The sequence below is a fragment of the Natator depressus genome, chromosome 17 (genome assembly GCF_965152275.1).
Source record: "Natator depressus isolate rNatDep1 chromosome 17, rNatDep2.hap1, whole genome shotgun sequence".
In the NCBI taxonomy this organism is placed as follows: domain Eukaryota; kingdom Metazoa; phylum Chordata; order Testudines; family Cheloniidae; genus Natator; species Natator depressus.
The window spans coordinates 4582426-4608006 of NC_134250.1; the positions used below are offsets into that span (position 1 = coordinate 4582426).

The 25581-nt window shown below is 49.2% G+C and overlaps 1 protein-coding gene across 5 annotated transcripts in view; it reads left to right on the forward strand.

Annotated features, from left to right (window-relative positions):
* Positions 1–13541, forward strand: part of RPH3AL (rabphilin 3A like (without C2 domains)) — a 96385-nt gene extending 82844 nt beyond the window's left edge. For 2 of the 5 annotated variants that reach the window (XM_074974552.1, XM_074974553.1), the window contains exons 8-9: positions 385–558; positions 10182–13536. In XM_074974552.1, coding sequence (XP_074830653.1) covers positions 385–558; positions 10182–10216 — 209 coding nt within the window. In that variant the 3' untranslated portion in view covers positions 10217–13536. Of the gene's footprint in view, positions 1–384; positions 559–10181 lie in introns of all 5 variants that reach the window. The other 3 variants (XM_074974555.1, XM_074974554.1, XM_074974550.1) reach the window with 3 other exon arrangements.
* The last annotated feature ends 12040 nt before the right edge of the window (positions 13542–25581 follow it).

The following is a 25581-nucleotide window of genomic DNA, read 5'->3' on the forward strand; positions in this document are numbered from 1 at the left end:
GCAGGCCTGGCGCCAGCAAATATGAAAGAGCGATTTGACCCAGGAGTCCCTCCCGCCCGGGCTGGCAGTGAGGGAATGTGAGTGGTTCCCATCTGAGGGTGGGTTGGGCACCTGCAGAGCTCAGTCTGGTTGCTCGTGCACATGACTCCACAGTAATCAGAATTACCACTGGAGCAGGGTGGCCAGGGAGACTGAGCTCCTGGCGATGGGCCCTGCCCGGGTCAGGAGGAGGCATGCTGGCAGGGTGGGTGTGGGAAGCTGGCCTCGTGTCTGCTCTGTGGATGTCTAGGGCCAGCAACACAGCCCCTTGCACACCCATAAACCCCAGCAGCTCCCCCAGATTGAGACAGCCCTGCAGCAAACCTCTCCCCTGTGTCTCTGCAGTGGCTGGCAGCGACTCCCCCAGGACTCCCAGCGGGAGCACCCACTCCAACGCCTTCTCGGAAAGCCGCAGCAGCCTGGGCAGCGAGCGCAGGGGAGGCCCAAGTGCTACCGAGAGCTGCCAGAATGACCTGCTGGCAGAGGAGTACGACAGCGATGCCAGCAGAAGTGCCCGCGGTGAGTGAAAGGCATCAGTGCCCCCAGGCTGGCTTTCTCTCTAGAAGCACATGGCACAGCACCCCTCCTGAACCCCCCAGGCAGGCAGCCCAGCCCACTGAGCTGAGAGAAGGCTGCTGAGAAAACCCCCATGCGCTTCTAATTGGAGTCCATGCCCAGCATTGTCAGAGAGGCGCGTGTGGCCATTGCGTGAGGTCAGAGAAGCCCGGGGTTTAGTGGCCAGATGCTGGGTGGTGGTGGTGGCCTGTGATATAGAGGAAGTCAGACCGGATTATCCGGTGGTCACTTCTGGCCTTGAACTCTATGATTCTAAGCATCTTGTCCAAGGTCATGGCTGACTTTCAGGCTCTGTTCGTCACACTAGACTTTCCCCCAGTGATGGGACTTCCCCAAAGACTCCTACATTTGCACATTAAATCCCAGCGTTTGCACCTAACCTGCAGCAGCATGGATCTGAACTTTGTTGAAGCAAAGTGCAAATGCAGGTGTTTTCTGGGGGAATAAAATGCTTCGTATATGTCCGGCTGGCTCGTAAATTAAAACATGTCACTTCCCAACCCTCTGCAGTGTAAACTCGACCTCCCCACTCCATCCCCAGCAAGCTCAGCGGAATTAGCTGAGTGTGACAGCAGATCTCCACGCTGCTTTCACTTCTGATCTGGAGCAGCTGGAAGCAACGCATATATTTTCTCTCTGCAGTTCACATTTATATACACAGTAACCCCGGAGGTTGTCATTTAACACCTTTCCCTCCCAGCTGTTCCTGTCACCCTTCTGGCAACCGTTCCTTTTGGTTCTTGAGTCAGTTTCATGGCTTGTGTGTCAAGGTATAAATTAGATTTGAGAGAATAGTGAAGAGGTTGATCACTCAGTGAAACAATAATTCCTGTGCCACCTCCTTCCCACACTTGGCCTGCTGGGGGTCATCAGCTTAAAAATCCTCCCTCCCTGCTGTATAAAATCGGACCCCGAAATGCGGGGGTTAACCTCTCGCAGTCAGGTCCTGCACTGCCTGGCAAATGAATGTTCAGGGTGACATATGGCATGTATCTAGGACTGCGACTTTCTCTGGGCTACTAAAGCGTGTGCCCCGCTAAAATAGCCGCCTAAGGTGTAGGTGGGATCCTGGCTCAGAGGAGGGGCAGTCAGGCTTGCATGGCCAACTAGAAAACGTTTTCAAAGTACCTTCTTTTTGGCCTGGGGTCGTTCACCTCCGATTCCTGCCGCAGAACCGTGCGTACTGGAATTCTTTCATTCAGACGCTGGTTCTTTTGGTGGATGAGTTCTTTGCTGTGACTTGCATAACCCTGGCGATGGCAGGGCGGGGGAGGAGCAGTAGCCGTTTCTGCCCAAGTATGTTTGATTTTTGTGCCTGATTTGGTTGTGGACAGCTGACCTCAGGCTGGTGGCCCTGTTGGGAGCAGAATGCAGCATCTCACGCCAGTGTGGGAGCCTTGTGAGCCACAAAGCATCCACCTCGTCCCGTGCACTGGATTGTAGGGGTTAAATTAGACAGGCCATCTAAGCAGTGACCTGTGCCCCTCGGCATGGCATTTGGAGGACTACTTCCACCATCAGGGCTAATTATACCAGGGATCCCTGCTCACCCTGGCTCCACTGCCGTGTGTAGGGGCACAGCAGAGGCGCTGCCAGGTGTGCCCAAAGCAAGCCTAATCCAAACGGTATGTGCCCTTGGCAGCACTTGGGTGTGTAGACACATATAGTGTTACAGGCATGCTGGGGGATCCTGCCCCAACGAGCACATCAGCTGTGTCTAGAGCGAACGGGCTCGGGCTCCGGCTCCATTTCTGTCCTGCACTCATGCAGATACCTCAGCGATCCCAGCCATGTACTAAACTATTCAGCTGCTTCTGTTGATTGCAAGAGACAGTCGGTCTGGCATGTGTATGGTCTGTTTCCTTGGCTGAGTACTTTATCCTCACACCCCCTGCCGGGCCTCTCTCATTTGAAGGCATTATATAAAGCACAATCTGCAGGTTTGGGAAAGGGTTTTTGCTTTAATTTTTAAAGCTCTGTTTTCCTTCCAAAACAATTCTGGGCTCCAACCCTCCAAAAACAATTTTCTCCACTGTGCACAGATGACATGATCCTAAAATGAATGGCTCTGCAAGCCATTAACATGACGGTAGCATTCCCAAAACTAGGGAGATGCTGCAGCAATGTGGTGTGTGCAGAGTTTAATGGCAATCATGGTACATTATGCATGAACACAGCTGTCAGTAATATACTGTCGTACACATATGATGTCCTTGTGTTCTGTACAACACCTTCATGAGTAGTTTAAATCGTACATTCCATAGTCCACAATAATAAATGCACAAGCCCCACCACCTCGCCAACCATGTGGTGTAAGTCAGTGGTTCTCAACCTTTCCTGACTACTGTGGCCCTTTCAGGAGTCTAAAGCCCAAGCCTCACCTCCCAGGGCTGAAGCATGTAACTTACCTTCATGGGACCCCCTGTGGCATGGTTCCCTGGGCAGTTGCCCTGCTTGCCACCTCCTAATGTTGGCCCTGCACTTCTGACCCACAACCCATCCTGTGACACCCCTGCCCCTGAGGGTCACGACCTGCAAGTTGAGAAACAACACTGATCTAGATGAGTTGACCTACCCCCGAAAGACCTCGGCATACCCCCAGGGGTACATGTAAGAGAATCACCGGTACCTGGTAAACAAAGAGAAAAGGAGAGAGACACCAATACAATGCTCTATAACACTCTAACGGTACCAACTTGTGTCTCATAGCAGTAGCTTAAGTGTTGTTCTTTTTTTATTTTATTTTTAATGCAGATCTCATTCTCGCCTCTTCTCTAATTCTGTACCAAAGTGCAACTCTCAGCTGCCTTTCGCATCCTAAGAACAAATCCTGAGTCGCTATCTTGCTGAAGAGTTCCTGTGATGATTCCAAAGCAATTTTACCCTGACAGTCTGTAGCTCTCCCACTCCGGCTCTGGGAAGGGGGAGGCGAGAGGGCTGGGAAGGGGGCATGGCCAAGGGTCTGGTTGTAGGGGAAGACAAGGGACTGGTGAAAAAGGCCAGGAACTTCCAGTGTATTTGTAACATTTGTGGCTGAACTTTTTCAAGCCACATCATTTGACTGCCTGATTCCCATTAAAATGACTGAGTGTCCAGATCCCCTCCGCAGCTTTGAGAATCTGTGCCTAGGTCTCTAAACACAGGGGTCTACATCTTCAGAAGCGATGAGTGAATTTGGACACTGCGGTTTTGGGGCATCCAATTTGAGATGCCATAAAGACGCCTGGACTTCAGAGAATGGGTGCTCAGCACTTTGTGAAAATCAGGCTCCTTTGAGGCATCTCCAGTTGGGCACCCCAAAACTTACAAGCGGCTCTTGAAAAGTGTGGCCATTACCTGTATTTCTCTCTACTCTATGGAGTGAGCGTGGTGACATCTGTGGAGGCTGCTGTTAACAGAACGAGGAGGGGATGGGCGCGTAAGACAAGTGTCGAAGAACTGCATGTAGGGGAGAAAGGAGGTGTTCTGTCTCTGTGGCCAATCCAGTCCTCGATTTCTCTGCTGGGAGTGGCAGCAAAGGGTACATCTTAGCTGGGATTGTGAGCTGGACGCTAGCCCAGCAGGATGTGATCTTGGACCTTAGGCTGCCTGGTGCCTGCTGGGTGGGCCCTGCTGCCATTCCCAAAGGTCTCGCAGAGCCGCCTAAATCAGTGGGCTTTTGCTGCTGCAAGTGCATCTTGAAGCGATTTATTCCAACAGGTTTGTTTAGCTAGCAGGAGGCTGAGCGAGCAACTGGCTCCACCAGCAGTCCTCCTGCGACAACCATGGCAGACACTTCAGCGGGGCGGTGCTTGCTGCCAAAGCTTCACAGAGAGAGTGCCCCACTCTATTAGCCAGAGGCAGTTCTGTGCAATTCACGGCCAGCCAGTGGGAATGCATTACACCAGCCAATGCACGGGCTTCCTTAGTGCACCGGCTGCTGACCTTGGGAAGCGCAAGCTAAAGAGGAGGGGCAGCTGTGAGGTAGTGCTCACAAGCCCCAGGAGAGGAAGGGCAGCTGCCCTCTGCTTCTAGCAGGATGTGTGCTGCACTTTGCCCTGCTGCCCCTTCTTGCAGGGCTTCGGTTCTGGCTAGCAGGGTCAGTCTGTCTATCCCTCTGCGTGATTTGCCATTCCAGTCAAGGTCACTGAGACAGTGGGCGGTAATGGAGTCTGATCCTGAGAACCGCCGAGACCCACAATCCCTTTGGGAGCTACAGGTGCTTTTCAGCCCATCTGGAAATCTGGCCCCTAGTGTCCTCTGGGGCTAGGGCTGGGTGTGGTCTGTGCTCAGAGGTTCGGGCGAGGGGAGCCCCATAAGTACATGGGGACAGAGGAGGCTCCAGTTCCCACTGCCCTGGCACAGTAGGTTGTGGAGGCTTGGGGCTCCTTTTCTCTAGGAAGTGTAACGGTGGTTTAACAATCAGGTTAGCTGGCCCCAGGCTGCCCACGGCTGTGGGGGCAGGGCAGACAGGACATGCCATGTTCAGCATCACCCAGCTCAGTGGGCTTGGGATAACTTTCCCCCAGGGATGGCTTCCTTCTAAAACTGCCTGCTGCGGGGTTCATCTGGTGCAGGCTGCAGTCAGAGACAGGTTGCTGGGCTATAGGGATCTTGGTCCGACCCAGGCTGGCATTTCCTCTGCTTCTAGTCCTGAGTGAACGCTGGCTGGCCAACGACTTGACGCTGAGTGTAACTTGTTTGCACTGACCAGTCAGCGGCGTGCTGCCTGGCTCAGGTTGCAAATGGTCAAGTTTAGATGTGATTAAATCTCGTGAGGATGCTGCCTGTTAGGGCCCAGTGCTAGGCCCTTTGTCTTCCCAGAGGAGGATCAGGGTGGCCTGAGTTCTGGGGAGTGATGACTGGGGTGGGGGGGTTAGGTTCTGCAGATGCACCCTGAGCCGTGGCATGTATTTTATAAATGAAGGGGAGGAAAAAAGCCGCAGTCCAAGCGCGACCCATAGGGAATCTGGCTGTTCTGTGCCAGCCCTGGCTCTGTGGTGCCCTGGGGTTTGCTGATCACCAGAAGGAGGTTCCCCCTGCAGAGAGTGGGTTGTGCAGGGCTCCACTGGGTTTGTTTCGTGATTCCCATTTTGTCCCCAGCCCTCCAGGAGGGCTAAATTCTATCTTGGCAGGATCCAATACATGGACGGCTCATATCATAGGGTGGGGGAGGCTGGGCCTCCCCAAGCAGCCCGGCGTGGCCCCACGCACGCTCCACCCTGAGGCAACTCCTGCTTGCCCTTGGCCCCAGTCCAGGTGGGCTGCTCATCTTCCATGAAGCCGGCTTGGGGCTGGGGCTAGGGCTAGGGCAGCCACCACTGGCCTGCGGCTGGGACTTGCAGTGGCTGGGGCCACCCACCGATGGGGGGCCCCCGGGTGCTGGGGCCATGCCACCTGGCACTTGGCCGTGGGGGGCTGCCCACCCTGATATCTGCTGGGAGAACAATACAGCGGTGCACAGACAATCCAGGAAGTTTTTTGGAAAGTGTAGGGGACAATTTCCTGGTGCAAGTGCTAGAGGAACCAACTAGGGGCAGAGCTCTTCTTGACCTGCTGCTCACAAACTGGGAAGAATTAGCAGGGGAAGCAAAAGTGGATGGGAACCTGGGAGGCGGTGACCATGAGATGGTCGAGTTCAGGATCCTGATACAAGGAAGAAAGGAGAGCAGCAGAATACAGACCCTGGACTTCAGAAAAGCAGACTTTGATTCCCTCAGGGAACTGATGGGCAGGATCCCCTGGGAGAATAACATGAGGGGGAAAGGAGTCCAGGAGAGCTGGCTGTATTATAAAGAATCCTTATTGAGGTTACAGGGACAAATCATCCCGATGTGTAGAAAGAATAGTAAATATGGCAGGCAACCAGCTTGGCTTAACAATGAAATCCTTACTGATCTTAAACTCAAAAAAGAAGCTTACAGGAAGTGGAAGATTGGACAGATGGCCAGGGAAGAGTATAAAAATACTGCTCAGGCATGCAGGAGTGAAATCAGGAAGGCCAAATCACATTTGGAGTTGCAGCTAGCAAGAGATGTTAAGAGTAACAAGAAGGGTTTCTTCAGGTATGTTAGCAACAAGAAGAAAGTCAAGAAAGTGTCGGCCCCCATACTGAATGAGGGAGGCAACCTAGTGACAGAGGATGTGGAAAAAGCTAATGTACTCAATGCTTTTTTTGCCTCTGTCTTCGTGAATAAGGTCAGCTCCCAGACTGCTGCACTGGGCAGCACAGCATGGGGAGGAGGTGACCAGCCCTCTGTGGAGAAAGAAGTGGTTCAGGACTATTTAGAAAAGCTGGACGAGCACAAGTCCATGGGGCCGGATGCGCTCCACCCAAGAGTGCTAAAGGAGTTGGCGGATGTGATTGCAGAGCCATTGGCCATTATCTTTGAAAACTCATGGCAATTGGGGGAGGACACGGACGACTGGAAAAAGGCTAATGTAGTGCCCATCTTTAAAAAAGGGAAGAAGGAGGATCCGGGGAACTACAGGCCAGTCAGCCTCACACCTCAGTCCCTGGAAAAATCATGGAGCAGGTCCTCAAGGAATCAATTCTGAAGCACTTAGAGGAGAGGAAAGTGATCAGGAACAGTCAGCATGGATTCACCAAGGGCAAGTCATGTCTGACTAATCTAATTGCCTTCTATGACGAGATAACTGGCTCTGTGGATGAGGGGAAAGCAGTGGACGTGTTATTCCTTGACTTTAGCAAAACTTTTGACATGGTCTCCCACAGTATTCTTGCCAACAAGTTAAAGAAGTATGGGCTGGATGAATGGACTGTAAGGTGGATAGAAAGCTGGCTATATTGTCGGGCTCAACAGGTAGTGATCAATGGCTCCATGGCTAGTTGGCAGCCGGTATCAAGTGGAGTGCCCCAAGGGTCGGTCCTGGGGCTGGTTTTGTTCAATATCTTCATTAATGATCTGGAGGATGGCGAGGATTGCACCCTCAGCAAGTTTGCAGGTGACACTAAACTGGGAGGAGAGGTAGATACGCTGGAGGGTAGGGATAGGATACAGAGGGACCTAGACAAATTAGAGGATTGGGCCAAAAGAAATTTGATGAGGTTCAACAAGGACAAGTGCAGAGTCCTGCATTTAGGATGAAAGAATCCTATGCACCACTACAGACTAGGGACTGAATGGCTCGGCAGCAGTTCTGCAGAAAAGGACCTAGGGGTGACAGTGGATGAGAAGCTGGACATGAGTCAACAGTGTGCCCTTGTTGCCAAGAAGGCCAATGGCATTTTGGGATGTATATGTAGGGGCATTGCCAGCAGATTGAGGGACATGATTGTTCCCCTCTATTCGACATTGGTGAGGCCTCATCTGGAGTACTGTGTCCACTTTTGAGCCCCACACTACAAGAAGGATGTGAAAAAATTGGAAAGAGTCCAGCGGAGATCAAGAAAAATGATTAGGGGACTGGAACACATGACTTATGAGGAGAGGCTGAGGGAACTGGGATTGTTTAGTCTGCGGCAGAGAAGAATGAGGGGGGATTTGATAGCTGCTTTCAACTACCTGAAAGGGGGTTCCAAAGAGGATGGATCTAGACTGTTCTCAGTGGTAGCAGATGACAGAACAAGGAGTAATGGTCTCAAGTTGCAGTGGGGGAGGTTTAGGTTGGATATTAGGAAAAACTTTTTCACTAGGAGGGTGGTGAAGCACTGGAATGCATTACCTAGGGAGGTGGTGGAATCTCCTTCCTTAGAAGTTTTTAAGGTCAGGCTTGACAAAGCCCTGGCTGGGATGATTTAGTTGGGGATTGGTCCTGCTTTGACAGGGGGTTGGACTAGATGACCTCCTGAGGTCCCTTCCAACCTTGATATTCTATGATTCTATGCTCGGGAGGGACTGGGGGGGCCACACCTCTCACGCAGAGCTCGGGGATTAGGGGGGCCATGTGCCGGCGGGGGGGGCTTGGGCTTTGGGGTCCAGCAGGGGAAGGGGAAGCGCTCTCAGTGCTGTGGCTAACAGGGGTATTGTGGTCCTTGGATGTGTAAAAGGGACTATCAAGCAGAGGCAGGAAGTGATCTCCTTACACAGCATTGGTTAGGCCACTACTGGGATACTGTTCCCAGTCTGGGGTCTTGAAGTAGGATGTGGAAATACTGGAGAGAGTTCAGAGGAGTGCCACAAAGATGATCTGAGGGCTGGAAATCAAGCCGTACGACATGAAGCTTAAGGAGCTCAATTTATTCAGTTTATCAAAGAGAAGGGTGAGAGGTGGTTTGCTCACCCTGTGTAGGTGCTTGCGCATGGAGAAGAGATCTGATCATTGGGGTTTTTCAGCCTTGCTGACAAAGGCATAACAAGATTCAGTGGCTGGAAGCTGAAGTCAGAGGCATTCAACCTTGAAATAAGATGCAGTCTCCTAGCTGTGAGGATAATTAAACATTGGAACAGCTTACCAGGGGAGGGGGCGGACTCCCTGTGGCTTGGAGTCTTTAAGATGGAGCTCTTTAATCCAACTTCTAGGAGAAGGTCCAAGGCAGGGGATGGTCGGGCTGGGTGGTTGCAGTGGTCCCTTCTGGCTGTGGAGTCTGTGAATCCCTCTGTTCATTCCCTTCATCCCTGAGCCTTAGAGAGAACCAAATTGACTGATTAAGACAGTAACTATAATCAAAGCTCATGCTTCAGGGCTTGAGCCAGTTGCCTGTAAGGGTCAGGAAGGATTTTTTCCCCAGTGCACAATTAGCTAGATGTAATCTGCTGGAGGTATGGGTGGGTCGCTTTCCTTTGATGCGTCAGGGTGCAGCCACAGCTGGAGATGGGACACTGCTGGCATGGGCCAATGTGAGGTGGTACAGAACGTCCTCTTTCTTAGATGTCAGGCTGATGTCTCTTGCTTACGTCCTCAGGGTCAAAATGATCACCAGATGTGGGGCCGGGAAGGAATCTCCCCTGCCCCCCCCCATCAGATTGGCAGGGATCTTGGCGTGGGGGTTCAACTTCCTCTGCAGTGTGGGGCAAGTCGCCTGCTAGCATCCTCTGGGTACATCTCATCTAATCAATTTCATGCCATCACAGGGGCCTGAGGGAACCTCAGTTTCTCCTGTGGCACACACAGTAGCTTACTCTCCTGAGGACTGAAATGCTTTAGTCTTAACTGAAGTCACATGGCTCAATGTAATGGTATGTGGGTAAAATTTAATGGCCTGTGATATGCTGGAAATCAGACTACATGAGGTAATGATCCCTTCTGGCCATAAACGCTGTGAATGTATGAAAGTGCTGGTCATCGTAAATTCCTTTTGAAACCCTGGGAGTTGAGGCTCGGCACCTCCCAGGAGTTCAGTGAAGAAGGCAGCTCAACCAATTCTCCTGTTCCATGAGCAACCCTTCTGTTTTCTTTCTTTCTCACCCATTCTCTCCTTCCTCAGCTCTGCTTCCGTTAATAAAGTTTAATGGGGCTAGACTGCTGATGCAGCCCCCCATAATGATCCACAGTCATTCTCATCACTGCTATTCCTAGCGAGCTTTTCAAATGACGCCGAGGAGGTGAAAGCAACACAAAATAATTGTGTCAAGCTGCTCCTCCTCCCACAGCCTACCAAATCTTTGTCTTTATTTATTTCAAAGGCAAACGACGCATCCACCCGAGTCCCTGGTGTTGATGGGAGTCGATGTCTCACTGCTTCACCTGGATCCAGCACGCTTGTCTGACACATCCAGTCTTGTACTCTTCACACGGATGGAGCGAACCCCAGCATTCTGTGGCTTCTGAGTCGCCATGATTCCACGCAGACCTTAATTTACTTGCCGTTGGCTGGAAAGAGACATTGCTGTCCACTCAGCGTAGTTTGTCCTGCTTTTGTTTTTGCCTCCTGCAGGCTGCAGGAGAATGGGAAACGTTTGTGTTGGAGGGATGCTCTTCTGAATGAGGAAGGGAGCAGGTGACACCATGGTAACCAGCCAGCTGTGTATTAGTATTTCTGCTGAGATTCATTTCTCCAAACCCCACCCCGTACAATGGAGAGCCCAACACTTACCCACCTTGGTAAGGACATCTCAGTGCAGCGTGGTGAGAGCACTGAACTAGGGTCAAGATGCTTGTGTTGTATTCCTGGGCCACTGAGTGACCTTGAGCAAATCACGTTGTGCATCTCTGTGCCTGAGATTCCTCGCCTGTAAATGGTTTCTGCAAAAGAGTTCTGCCTGCTTTTTGTGAAGTGCTTTGAGATCCACAGGTGAACAGCACTACGTGAGATTCACGCACCCCCCCCACAGGCCTGCATGTCACTGACCCCCCAGGAAAGTCCTTGAAATAGAGCGTGTGAGTGATACGTAGCTTTGTGCTGCTTCTCTGCACGGGGTGAACTTCCCTAAGAGGGGAGGGTGAAATCCTGGCTCTCTTGAAGTCAATGAGAATTTTGCTACCAACTTCCGTGGGGCCAGGTTTCCATCCCGAATATTATCATCACAGTCATTGCTGGGTTTATTACTGTTTTAATTGGGGATCCCCATTAGCTGGTGTGATGACACTCCATCCTCCTCCCTTCCAAGGGACCTTCTTAACATGGCTGCCTGCTGGGGATGGTTGTTTATTTAGAGAGGAAGGGAGCTGTGGAAGAGGATGGCTGGTGCGATTCCTTTAATCTCTGGTAGGATGTTTCCTCTCCTTTCCGGTCTCTGGTGTGTTGTGTTGTGAGCAGCCTCTCTCTGTGCTGCCAACTGTGTGTGTTTTACCTTTTAGTGGGAGACTCCTACTCATGCCCTGCTGGCACCTGGATGGCACTGGGCAGTCAGCTCAGCCATGTGTTCTAAAAAGAAAGCTACTTTCCCTTGTGAAGGTGGAAGGAGCCAGGTCTGTGTTTTCTCCTTGCTGTCCCCAGATCTCATACATCTGTCTGGCTGCAATTTCTTACACGGTAATATTTGGGTCTTTGGCATTGATCTAACCTGGAGAGAGCTGCTAGTCTGGTGCCATCCCCACCTCTTCTCTGAGCTATACACTCTTCCCCAATGTCTGGCAGATGCCTAGAGGCCAAGCCCATGACTCCTATAAAGTGATCAAGCATTTTAAGGCCTGAGCCAAAGCCCAGAGATGAATGGGAGTCCTTCAGTTGACTTCAGAGGGCTTTGTATGAGGCACATATTCTGCGAAGGGACCCAGAGACTCCAAAGAGTGCTGTCCAGGGACGACTGATCACTTCAAAAGCAATTCACTGCCACTAGTGAGTCACCTTCCCCTTTGTAAACTGGCCACTCTGATCAGTTTAAACAATTTCTCCCCCCCCTTCCCAGCTCACTAATTGATTGTAGAGTTATTAGAAAAAAAAAATATATATATATCAGTTTGTTTTTGTAGGGTTGCTCCTGAGGAGCAGACTTGCAGAAATTGGGGTATTTATATGAGGTTGGGGTGGTGGGGGAATATTTGTTTTTAATAGGAAAATACCCTGCAATGTACATATACACGCATTGGATTTTACAAATGACTATAGTATAAAGATAAATGAGATCAGGTACTGGGGCTCCCAACCCCAAGTGGTTTTGCATCCAACCAAGCACCCTGCTGTTGCTGTTTGTGCTGCCTGTTGGGGTGATGTGCTACAGGACGGGCATTTTAACTTTTGGTCTGGGTTATGAGACTAAGACATGTAGGGCCAGATTTTCAAAGGTATTTAGGTACCTAAAGATGTAGATAGATGCCTAGGTGCCAAATGGGATTTTCAAAAGCGCCTATCTCCATCTTCTTGTGCCTAAATACCTTTGAAAATCTGGCCTTACGTGCCTACGTTACTTCTGAAAATGGGACTTAAGCATCTAAGTCTCTTGGGCACTTTTGAAACTATTACCCCAGATTTTTAGAACCCAGTTTCCTTCTCTGTCTTATTTACCACCACTTTGCCTTAGTAAGGCAGAAACAAATTTTCCTTTTCACCATCCATCCTGTTTGTTTCCTTGTTATACTTCACTCAGCTTGGACAATGAAAACGGCTGAGTCACTTTTGTTGTGTTTCACAGCCACTTTTGCTCTTTGGTTCTTGTTCACCAGCACATATAAATTGCCAGCACTACAGGGTGGATGTTTTACTCCTGACATACTCCTCACTGGTTTGTTGGGTTGCTTTAAATCCTGAAAATGCTTCAGTTAACATTGTTTTGTGAAACACTCTTGCTTAAGCACAGACGTGGGGCTGATACTGTCCCAAAACCCTATTCACCCCCCTTGCTCACACCTGTGTAATTCTGTTGACTTCAACAGAGTTGTCCCTGATTCAGAGTCGGATCTGGAACCTGTTGAAGTGGATACTGGATCCAGGCCCCAAGTGAGAGAAGACCCAGGCCCAATCCATGTCGATTGTCGATATGTCTACACTTGGAGCTGGAAAGTGTAAATTTCAGCTCAAGGAGATATACCTGCACTAACTCTCATCAAGCTAGCATGCTAAAAGTAGAGGATAGCTGCTGCAGCGCCAGTCTGCGATCCCACATACATGCTCAGGGCAACTGTCCCACAACTGTGAGTATGCTCTATTTTTAGCATGCTCCTTGAACTGGAATTTACACCTTCAGCTTGAAGTGTAGACATCCACCCATGCAAATGCGGTATGCAGACATGCACAACTCCGTGCTAATACTTTTCACGATCGAGATTTTTCATCTCAAAGGTGTACTTCACCCTAATGTGTGTTTACATGTCTTCAACCAGGTCTTTATCTTCTTTGTAACCTGTAACAGATGCCTGTGTTTTTAGTTGGGGGGTGGGGAGGGAAGGAAAGGGAATGTGAATGGGTCTCCATTTAATAGGATGTTGTGTGTGTCCCTCCCTTCCCTCATCGTGTTGTGTAACATTTCAGAATTGGAAATAATAAAGCTTTGACGCTGCACCAACTGCCTGGCCTTCCTGAAATAATACAAAATTTCTCTTTTCCCAAGTTGCAAATATTCTTCAAATCTTCAGGCTGCTTCCAGCAGGGAGCTAATTCCACCACCGGGCTCGTGAATCACAGGTAATTAACAAGAATGCTGAACCTCAAGGTCCTGTTTTCTGTATTCCCACCTCTTAGATATCTAAATGTGGCAATGGAAGCTGATCCACAGGTACATTTTTAGCCTTTTTGTAGAGTTTCTTTCTCTGCTGAAAGCACTAAGCATAATACAGCAGTAATTGCCAGTCTGCAAAGAGTCGTCATTCTTGGCCTTGTGAAGCTTGTCACTCGTCTGGCAATTAGGGTCTATTTAATATTCTCCACCAAGAAACATCTACAGTATTGTTGAATAAAGCTATATAGCTAGATATACACATGTGTGTTTTTTGTCCCACCGTGCATTTAATTTCAAGGTTTCAAATGGCTTTTTAATACCTGTTTTGCTTTTCCGTTTTAAACTCATCTTGCAAATTGCTGTTGCAATTGTTCTGACGATGGTGCCTGGGCGCTGTCGTTGGCTTGAGGATGCAGCTTGTCAAGTACTATGCAGCTCCTACAATTCTCCCCTCCTCCCTCACCCTCCTCTCACCATGAGGTCAAGTATAGAGGGGTGTCAGTTCTGCCATCTTTGAGGTGGGAAAATGCTGGCCGTGAACTACCAAACTTAAGTGTTTCCCTCGTTGTTCATTTTAAAGCAGTGAAGCTTCAGGATCTAATCTGGTTGAAAAAAATCCCCACGTATATATTATAGTTACTTAACATGCTGAAGCAAATGGGCTGCCAACTAGGATTGCTAATTTTGGTTGAATGTCTTTCTAGAGGTTTCATCACATGACATAATCTTTAATGAACGATTAATCTTTAATTCCTGGAGACACCAGGATAATCCTGGAGGGTTGGCAACCCTAAAGCTTATTTTGTGAGTGCTCATTAATAAAGACGACAGGCTGACAATCAGAGCTTTTTGACTATTCCATTTTAACACATACAGGTGGTGGTGATTACCATTATTGCCTTAAAATGGCAGATAGTCTCTGGGTAGCTTTTATAGTTCATTTGTAAATTGAAGTCCCAGTATTAACTCTGCAAATGAGATCATTTCTCAATCACAGTAGCAGAGTGTGAAGTGTCGGTCACCATCCCAGGCCCTGGCATTTCTTGTAAGGTTCCTCTTCTCTTCCTTTACATGCAGCCTTTCCTTTCAGTTTCTATCCAATGCTTCCATCAGTTGCTTCGATTCCAGTATGGAAAACGTTCTTCTGATGACACTCCTCGTCTCCATAGGTATGTGCGGTAGAAAGCGTGCTAGGCAGTGGGTTTGACTGACTGGCTGCTGAGGACATTACTTACATTGCAGTTAGAGGCAAGGTGGGTGAAATAATATCTTTTATGGGACCAACTTCTACAGTTGAAAGAGAGTCTCGAGCTTACACAGAGCTCGTCTTCAGAGTGTTACAGCTAAATACAAGGTGGGACCAATAAGAAGTTAACACAAGAGCCCAGTCAAAGTGAAGTGGGCAGTTAACAGCTGTGACACTGAGTACCTTCCCCAGACCTGAAGACGAGCTCTGTGTAGCTAAGCTTGTCTCTTTCTCCAACAGAATTTGATCCACTGAAAGATGTTACTCCACCTACCTGTGTGTCTAATATCCTGGGACCAAAGTGGCTACGCCAGCGCTGCAAACAAGAATTGCAGTTAAATGCAGGTAAAACAGCAGGGGCTGGCTGGCACGTGGTGTTAGTAATGGCTTATGTGGAACTCCTTGCTAGAGGATGTTGTGAAGGCCAAGACTATAACAGGGTTCAAAAAAGAACTAGATAAATTCATGGAGGATAGGTCTATTAATGGCTATTAGCCAGGATGGGCAGGGATGGTGTCCCTCGCCTCTGCCAGAAGCTGGGAATGGGCGACAGGGGATGGATCACTTGATTATCTGTGGTGGTCATTCCCTCTGAAGCACCTGGCATTGGCCGCTGTTGGAAAACAGGATACTGGGCTAGATGGACCTTTGGTCTGACCCAGTGTGGCCGTTCTTACGTTATCTGCACTTGGTCACAGATTCAAAGGCAGCCCAGATCATCATCATTGTTAGTAGCATTTAAAATTTAAATCACACCATAAATGTTCATGGTACTTTTTGAGGAAAAAGATGCAGCCTTTACTCTGAAGATTGACTAACAAAGGGAATCTCCTACAGATTTCTGTGGCCCCCATCATTACAGTATCTGAGCACCTCACAACCTTTTAATGTATTTATCAGGGCACTGCTATTATCCCCATTGCACAGATGAGGAACTGAGGGACAGGGAAACCAAGGCCCAAATCCTCAGTGGGAGTTAGGCACCTAAATACCTTTGATTACAGTGGAACTCAGGGGCTTAAATGCCTTTGAGAAATTGAGCTGAAGTGACGTGCTTGGGCCAGCCAGCCCTGTGCAATTAACCCTAGGTCAGTGCACCTATGCACTGTGTGAGACTTAAAAGGAGGAAGAGGAAGCTTGGAGGCAGGGTCCCGGGCAGGGAAACCCTGTCAGAATCCCCAGCAGGGAAGAGGCAGGCTAGACTAGCTGGGGAAGAGCAGGAGATTTCTTGTGGCTGCAGCTAGTCTGAGGAGAGAGGGCAGCCAGAGAAGAAAAAAGGATGAACAGCTGGGGGTGGACTAAGAGGAGGGAAGCCCAGGGGTTGGGGGTGAGCGCACAGGATCTTCTGAGGTGAGGCAAGAAGCCAGGTTGGAGCTCAGAAGTGGTTGAGAGCTATGCCCTGACAGATGCCCTGAGGGGAAGGGTAGACCGGGCTCCATCCCAAATGGTTGGAACCCAGGCACCAGTGGTTAGGCTGTTGCCGCTGGGAGCCTGCCTGTAAAGAAGGGTCTGAAAGCTGAGTCCTGCAGGGCTCAAGGTTTGCTCTGATGTTTGTAACAGATCACTGGCCTTCAGAGCAAGAGGCCCTTTAGCTGGCTCCATGGTTCCAGGGAGGCAGATTAAGGCTGGGAAATAACTGAAGCAGTTGTTGGAGCAGTCGGCCTCTGGGAGAGGGAAGCCATGGGGCTACCCCTTTCCCCCCATTGTTGCTTTATGGGCCTGGGGCCTTGTAGAGTGGATGGGGCCCAGCCAGTGCACATAAGTGTAGGGGGGTAATTAGGCCCACCTGGGAAGGATTAAGAGACTGATTAGCTGACAGGGCAAGTGAATCAAAAGGAGGCTCCCCGCCCAGAGTTTCTGAGGGAGCCATCTTGCCAGCCTGGGAGGAAGAACTCAGCTGGGACACAGCCCCCAGGAGCAGGGCTGTGAAACTCTGAACTGAAGAGGGGCCAAAGGGCCTCTCTTGGGAGGCGGCTCCTGTTTAGAGTCCAGGAAAAGGGGGATGATATTTTAAAGACTGCAGCTGTGAGTTATTTTTGGAAATTGAGGCAAGGTGCCTGCAGGGCCACCCAAGCCCATGAGTGGGCACCCTGGGCCACACCTTTCCACAATACTGTGTTTGACTTGGACTAAGGGACTCTGTTACCCTGGAAGGGGTTGGATGCTTTAAAGTGATTTGACTGGCAGAGGCTGAAGATCAGAGTGGGGACACAGAGGCAGAAGTGCTGCAACACTGGGTCTGACCAGAAGGGGGTGCTCCAGAATGGTGAGTCATGTAACATGCTGGTATAAGTTCAGGTGTGAATTTAAACCGCTGTAGCCAAACTGATGCTAAAGGCAGTATGGACAGAGTTGTTCCAGTATGAGAGTGGCTTATTTTGGTTTTGCTGAAGCTGATTAGGAACAGGCTTAACTGAACCAAAACAAGCCATTCTTATACTGCAACAAGAGGGTCCACGTAACCCTTTGGCAACGGTTTAACTTCATAAAGTGTAAATTTAATCCCAAGTTCTGCCAGTCCCCCTGCCTTGTGTAGACACAGTCTGGTGCTAGACTGTGTGAAATCTCCTCCTCCCTGTGCGTCTTAACTCTAATTTATCCAAGTAAGTCTTCTCCTAGTTTAGCACGCAGATCATTTCCAGCTGCCATTGGACTCTGCACTGTGTGAATAACCCAGTTGTCCTTGATTTGACCCAAAACTCATGGCTTTGAGGGGGAATCTGGGGTTGATAATAGGGGAACTGATTGTCACTTGGCTCAAGTTTCCCAGTTTGGACTTGTCCTCAACATGAGGCTCCACCTTTTGATTACATGGAGGGGCTATTAGGAATGTCATGGGGGAAACAGGAGGAGAACTTAGATCTTTCTGTTCCAAAAGCGCAGGCTCCTCCTGCTTCAGCTAAAGGAGACTCTCCAGTATTAACTGCAGAGGCCATATGACACACAGTTGAGCAATTCCATCCATTAGAAGGCAGGTGGGACTCTAGGACACACAGTGAGTTCCTTAGGGTGAATTTTCAGGAGGGTGACAGTTTTTTGGTTTTTTTTTTTTTTTTTTTTTTAAAGGGTGAGTCTTGAATGATGCAGTCGCATAAACCCGAAATCCTGATTCCCATGGAGCCATGCTGCAGTTTAAGGATTAGAACACCAAGATGTGTGTCTGCCAGTGAAGCTTAGCATCAGAGACATGCGCACAAATATTTATACACATCCCACTCCGCCTCTTTCATGGGAGAAATATTTCTTCTTATCTTAATGGTAAAAATCCAAAGCTAATGTACTGTAATGCTGCTTTTTTAACATTTCCATCTCCTGAGCTGCTTTTCCATGTGTCCCTTGGAGAATATTATGTAGCATGAAAAGTTGGCGCTCTGCTCCAGTTTGACTGCAAGTTGCATCTTGGAGTAAATTAATTCAAATCCCCTGGAGAAGGAGGTTAGGTGCTCATGTGTTGGAGCTTTGCAGAGGTTCTGTGGATTTATTTGCATTCATCAATAGCATTTTTTTCTTTGCCCTCTTTCTGTGTGACATATAAAGCTGTTCAGATAATCATGGATGGATAATGGTGCTTGCTTTTTACTCAGGAGTGGGTGGCGTTTTGTATTTATGTGGGGGGTTGGAAGAAGCAAGTTGCATTTGAAAGACATTTTGATTGTCGTTACGTTTATCTTGTGCACAATGAACAGCCTTCATTAATTCCACTTCTCTCTTCCCACACACCCTGCACCTGTAAGCATTTTGTGGCATTCTCTGTAGTCCCTTTAATCAATAGATCAATTTCTTTCTGATTAAAAATAGAAAGGCTAAGTTCACTTGGTTTCCATCTTTGTGGCTCATCCTACCAGGTGCTGGGCATTGTGACCCCAGTCCAACAGAGCACTTAATACACATGCTTGTCTTTTGGCACTGATTTCGGTGGGGCTAGTCATGTTGTGCTTAAGTGTTCTGCTGGTTTGGGGCTGGAGGGCTCAGCTCCTTGCAGTATGCAGAAAGAAACTCTTGCTGAAAAACGACTAGCATCAGCACTATACACTACCAGGTCTGAAGGGCCAAATTCTACTATTACAGCCGTGTAAATCTGAAGCAATTTACCCGAAATTAACAGACTCCAGTGAAATGGAGATGGGAATCTGGCCCTCTGGTACTTTATTGCTGGAAATATTTGTATTTTCGAATTCCTGAAGCTGTCTTAGTTCAGCAGGGCAGAGTTGATCCTGAACTAGCCAAGCCTAATATGCAAGTCACTCCTTGTATGCTCTGATTTTAGGCTAAATAATTAAGTTAATCTGGTCACATTCTCCGTTGATAATGTAAAGGGATGAATAAATAAAGGCCTTAGTTGCTAAGTGTGGGGTTTGTACCCAGGGCCCAAATTCTGTTCTCTCAGATACTGGTGGAAATGCACTGGATTATTCTGCATTGAAGAAGTGGGGTTTTTACCACTTCTTAGATTATGCTCAAATAAATCTGTTAGTCTTTAAGGTGCCACCGGACTCCTTGTTGTTTTTGTGGAAACAGACTAACACGGCTACCCCCGATACTCAATAATGCCTTTGACTCCTATGGAGTCACGCCAGATCTACAGCAACCAAGAGCAGCAGGTGGCCCCTCTGTGTGCAAACCATTCTTAGCCGGTTTGTAACTTATTCTTGGAAATTGATTAAGCCTAATGTAAATGGTCTATTTAATACCATTTTATGACAGAACAGAATTTTGCTCTGTCTACATCTGCTGCAGCCCCTGATAACTTCAGTGGACTTTGTATCCTCTGTAACTGACAGCAGACTTCTTACTAAATCCATTTAAGTTCCAGAGAGGATGGATGTGTCTAGCATCCTTTTGCATCACAGGGCATTATGGACCTCTTACTAACAGGCGCATATGGGGTGGATGCATAAGAGGAACTATTAACCCTTTAAGTAAAGGTTAGATTGTAAGTTAGTATGTGTTGTAGTAGTGGAAAGAGCAGGGGTCTGGGAGTTTGGACTCCTGGGTTCTATTCCCTGATCTGCCCCCAATTTACAGTGTAATCTAGGTGCAGCCAATAAACCTCACTTGCCCAGTCTGGTAATGCCTAAGGCTAAGATTTTGTCATGGATATTTTTAGTAAAAGTCACGGACAGGTCAAGGGCAATAAAGAAAATATCCGTGACAAAACAGGGAGCTCAGCTCTGGGGTCTTTTCCCCCCACCTGCCTGCTCAGAGCTCCAGGGGATCCTGCAGCTCCCAGCTGCTGCAGGCTGAAGTTACGGAGGTCTCAGGAGTCACGGATCCGTGCCTTCCGTGACCTCTGTGATAAGATCGTAGCCTTACTAATACCGTTTGTCTGGGTCTATTCCTTAATACGGTGGTTCTCAGCCTTTAACAGATCTGGATCTCCCTCCTATATAGCAGGGCTCCAACTGGGGAGGAGGGTTTAGCAACACAGGATGGTCTAGCTGCTGGTCGAGACAGTCTGACTTAATGACTGTTTGCTCTCAAGGTATCCTCATTAGAATACCCTGTGCCTCTGCCCTGGAATAAAGCTGTGGAGGCAGATTAGCTTTTAGAAACACTGGCTGTGACTTGTTCGGGGGGCAGAGGGGAACCTGTTTTCCCTTTGCTGGTTCCTTTGCTCCCCTGATATCTCTCTCCCATCTAGCCTGTGATGCTTCTCTCCTTCCCTTCCAGGGTTCCCCTGCCCCCCTTGTTCCCACCCCCCACACACACACACATTTCCGCTGCTGCAGAGTTGAGTGTAGCACACTGCAGCAGTTCAGCACACCTCTAGCAAACACCTGCGGCCTGGACCACGCAGTCCCCAAGCTGCTGGCGTCTGTGCCGAGGCTCCAGGGCGAAGAAGTGACAGTACGGGGGAGAAGTGGCGGCATCAAGTAGCAGGAAAGGGCTCTAGTTTATTGTCAGTGATAGCACAACATAAACGGGGGCTGGATTTGCTGCTGGTGGAATGAAGCCAGTGGCGTTACCTGAGTAACTGGACAGCAGCTCCATTAACCCTCCCAGCCATGGGGCAGATTCTGTTCAACTGCCTTCAAAACGCAGAACTTAGGTTTGTGGCTGTGGAGAGTGTGGTTGGTGCTAGCTGGTGATGTCAGCTGAGCAGAGGCTCTTGCATCCAGCCCATGCGTGGAGGCAGCCTGTCGCCCTACATCTTCCCTCAAGGCGTTTTACAGTTTTATAAGTGAGCGCTTCGATACTATGATGGGTGTGGCAGGCAGAAGGATGGTCCAGGGCTTAGGGCACTAGCCTGGGACCCAGGTTTTATTCCCTGCTCTGCAACAGACTTCCTGTGTGACCTTGGGTGAGTTACTTACTCTCTGTGCCCCGTTCTGTAAATGGGGGTAATGCAGTGCTTCTGTTCCTTACAGGGATGTTGTGAGAATAAGTACAAAGACGGTGAAGTGCTCAGATATTACAGTGGTTGGGGGAGGGGCACGATAAGCACCTGTGATAGCTAGGTCTGCAGAGATCTAATTGTAGAGGTCCCTACAGAGTCCCAAACTAGCCTGAACCCTCTGGCTCACAGGCTCATGTCCTCAGGGAAGTGGGGGGTTCTACGCTCAGTTGGGTGGATATCCAGGGCTCCAGACCACGATCCCTTTTCATGACAATATTTTCTAACTCCCTTCCTCCCACATGATGCACTGTACAGCTTTGTCAAGGTGCCAACACACTGCTCACCTCCGAAAGGCCTGCATCAGAGCTGTACAAACTGTACAGGGCTCTAGCCTGAGGCTCTGATCAGACTGATTCCCTGTGGGCTGAATGGCAGCGATGTTTTCTTTTGTATTCCTACTAGTCTCTTGCACATCGAGAGAACCATTATTGCAGATCCCTTCAGAAAGCAGCCTGCCCCTTCCATACACTCAAGCAAATCAGAGGGGCTGTCATTGCCCAGCCTGCCCTTCTCTGCTCCTGCCTTTTATTCTCAGTGGTGTGGCCAATGGTAAAAATCCCACCCATAACTGAGATGGAAGAAGCTGATGCCATAGCAGCCATTTTACATTGCAGAATTTGTTTGCCATTTGACTTTGCCATTAAAGCGAAGCCTTTCATTCCAGACCCTAAAAGAAGAAAACCTGTCAACAGGGAGCTTCCTAGACCTGCTGAAAGATTTTGCTCAGACTTCCTGATCTTGAATCTCTGAAGCCCCCTACAAACATAGATTTAAGAGAGCATGTTTGTCTCAGGGTTACAGCGTAGGACTGACAGGCAGGACTCCTGCATACTGTTCCTCGTTCTGCCACTGACTTGCTGTTTGACCTGGGGAGAGTCACTTGATTTCTCTGTGCTGCAGCTTCTCCATATGTGAAATGTTGGTACCCATCTTGCCAGAGTGTTTGAGACTTAATCAGTGTTTGTAAAGAGCAGGGAGATCAAGATCATTGGACAGTGCATAATATTAATTAGCTACCCCCAACAATAGCCCAGTACCATTGGACTATAGGATGTGACCTTTTCTTGGCTTCAGGATTCCTAGAGCTGACTTCTGCCTTCACCTATAAAAGTCCAACTCCTGTTGGGAGCGGTGGTGTAGTTTAAAACTCCCTTCAGTTGTATCTCAGCTGGTCCACTAGCTGCATCTCCAGCTGCCACAAACTATAGAGAGTTGTGGATGCTCAAGTTGTGCAGTCAGGCAGCCAGCAAAACACCGAGCTTGTTCCCCTGCATGCGCAAATAACTGCATGGGTAGAAATGGGCTGTACAAAATCAGAAGCTGCTTGGGAAGGGAATTCTTTCACCCTGACCTTGAGAGGCTGGAAAATCTGTGCATGTGGGTCTGATCTTTCTACCTCTTGCAAAAAATATAACCAAGCCTGTACTTTAAGCTTGCCTACTAAATAGCAATGGCCCACGAAGAATGGCGAGTCACCTGGGGAAATGGGCTGCAAAGAGCTGTCATTCTCCTCTGCCTTTCAGACACTTTAACTAGCTTTAACATCTGGTTTGGGAAAATAAAATATTGATGCTCTTATGGAAACAGTTCTGCATCTGCAAGTCTTGGGTGCTGGGCGGAGGCCTAACCATTGCTAAGCTCGGTGCAGATTCTCCTAGTTGCCCATGTATGCAGAGGACTGATCTCTGCTTTTAGCACCTGCTAACCCTGACAGTCAGATGCCCCCGCCCCAGCTCTCCAGCTCCATCATTTTTGCTGGAGTCTAGTTGCCCCAGGGGAGGAATGTGTTGTAAATATTCTAATACTAAAAGCCTTATAGCCAGAATGTTCCCTGAGACACAGAGACAGCCGAAGATCAGGATGGCTGCTTAATATTAGCCGCAAGGTTTAAAGACAAAAATCTGTGTCTGTGGTTTGTAGGGTAGAATGATAATGAGTCATCAGTTTGCATCAGCCTGGGCTGGAGAGTCTGCCTAGGAATTGCAGGCTAAAGCGCCATGGTCCACTCAAGTCAAATCTCTAGCATCACATGTTACCAGGCCGGCCTGCCAGTTTCCTACCTTCACCCGTGATCCCCTCCTTTCATGACGGCTGAACGCCATCTCACGCTGGTGAAAGGTGCCAGATTGATGGTCCTGGAGAAGGAAGCCCATGCTTGATGCCTGATTCTCTGCTCACGCTGGTTTAATACCGCTGCCATTCTGACTCCAGAGAGAAGGTTCAGGATCTTTCCCCAGAAAAGGACAGGCACCAGTGGTGCAAGCTGCTCCTGCTGCTGCCCAAGTGCTGCAGCCCCTCACCTGGAGGGATCACTGCTAAGGGCCATGGGTGGGGAGGAAGGAGAATCCATTGGCCTCCCTAATGAGACTTCCAAAAGGCATCTAGCTGGTGCCACTTGTAGCAGTGGATCTGGGACGTGGCTACATGTGATGACCAGGAACTGGAATGAGAGCTGCCAGGCTTGTCTTGTAGGCCACAAAACAGCCCTCTGTGATAACACGGTTCAGTCACTGCTGGCCTGGGCTCCCTTTGAACCGGTGGCCTGCAGGTGAGAGGCTGCGCTAACTCAGTGTGCTTTCATGTTGCCCTGTAGCTTTTGCTCTACTGGGGTGTGGGGTGTCTTTCCTGTCAGGGCTCCAAGCTGTTTATTAAGGTTAATCAGTGTAAATAGCTATTATGTTGTGTTTGAGACTTTTTTCTATTAATTACATCCTCATTAGAGCTGTTTTTAGTGAAGGGGATGGGGAGGAGGGGAGAGATGAGGTTTTGTGCTCTCAAGGCTCCGTTGCCTGCTACTTATTGGGATAGTTCAGTGTAATTAGCCCAGTACTGCTGCCAGATGAAATTCCTTTTAATCATCAGTGGCCTCCCACTTCCCATCAGAGCAGCCTCGTTTCCCAGCAGGGGCTGCTCTCGGAACTGCCTTCTAGACGCTGAGATTCTTGCTGATTAAACTGGAAGCCGGGGAGGAAGGATGAGAATTAGCTGCTTTGTGGCTGGTGCCCGCCCCAAGGTGCTGCCTTGCTTTGTAATGACTTCGCTTGCTTGTGCAATGCTCATAGTGGCACTCTTGAGTAGTCCCTGTGCCACGTCTCTAAACACACTTGTCTTTACCCTCCAGAATCCAGACTAATATACAGGATACCCCCCTGATTTAAGCAGCTGTCGGACCATAGAGAGAGTCGAATCCCACCATTTACTTTGTGTTCTCCTGGTCAAGGAGCCAAGCTCATGAAGCCCAGCAGGGCCTATCTGAGCTTTAGTGAGGGGGAATTGAAACCACCTTTCCCAATGGGACGTCTGTGCCCCATAGACGGGTAGCTGCATCCTGGAGCCCAGCAGAGCCTGAGTGTGCATTTAAACACCATGGGTGGGTGGCCCTGCAGAACCTTTGAACCTTGGCACAATCTGCCATCTCACTTCGGCGTTTCGAGGGGATGGAGCTAATATTGTGGGTGAAGCATGGAAGAGTACCACCACCTTTCCACCCCCACCCCCAGTGCGAGATAGCAAGGCAAAGGGACACTAGCTGCATACGCTAATGGACAAGCCCATTGCTTTGCCATCTCTGCATTCTCTGTCTCATCCACAAGATGGAATCTTCTCAGGGGCAGGTTCTGGAAAGTCCGCTTGCATTCGGGCCCTGGTTTAAATGCTCCCGAGGGCAGCAAGGGGACCTAGTGTCATTTCTAGATCGCTTTCAGGCAGCCAGTCTCGCCCAGAATGATGTGCTGCCAAGCAGTCATGAAACAGCCATTATGGCAGTGCCTTGGGGGAAGGAAAATAAGCTTAAAAAGTGCAAATGAAGAGTATCCATCTTTCTAACTCCACCTGTGAGGGATCTGCATGATTCACATCACTGGGGAGCCTTGGCGTAAAAGGTACTAAATAGGAAACTTGGTTAAGCCTAGATTTTGACCCCAAATGGCTCCTATTTCAATTGGCTCCCCACCACCTTGGCATTTTCCCTTATTCCTCACTATTGCAGGATTGCCTGGTCGTGGGTGGCGTGAAGAGTAAGCTGCTGAAGCTTGAGCTTGTTCGATGTTACTTCTTTATGTGGGAGCAGCCGGCTGGCTCAGGCTAGTCTGGGGTGGTGATTGCTCCTGCTGCAGTTTTCAGAATCTGGGATCCTGGGCCATCAGGAAGGGACTATTTGCTCTCCACAGCACGTTATAAGGTTGCCACCCATCCGGGATTTGACTTCTGTGTCTGCGTACCATTTAGGGTTGCCAGGTGCCTGGTTTTTGACCAGAAAGTCCGGTTTAAAAGGGGACCAGGCAGTGTCCTGTCAGATGTACTGGCCGGATACCAAAAGTCTGGTTATTGTGGGAGGCAGGAGGTGC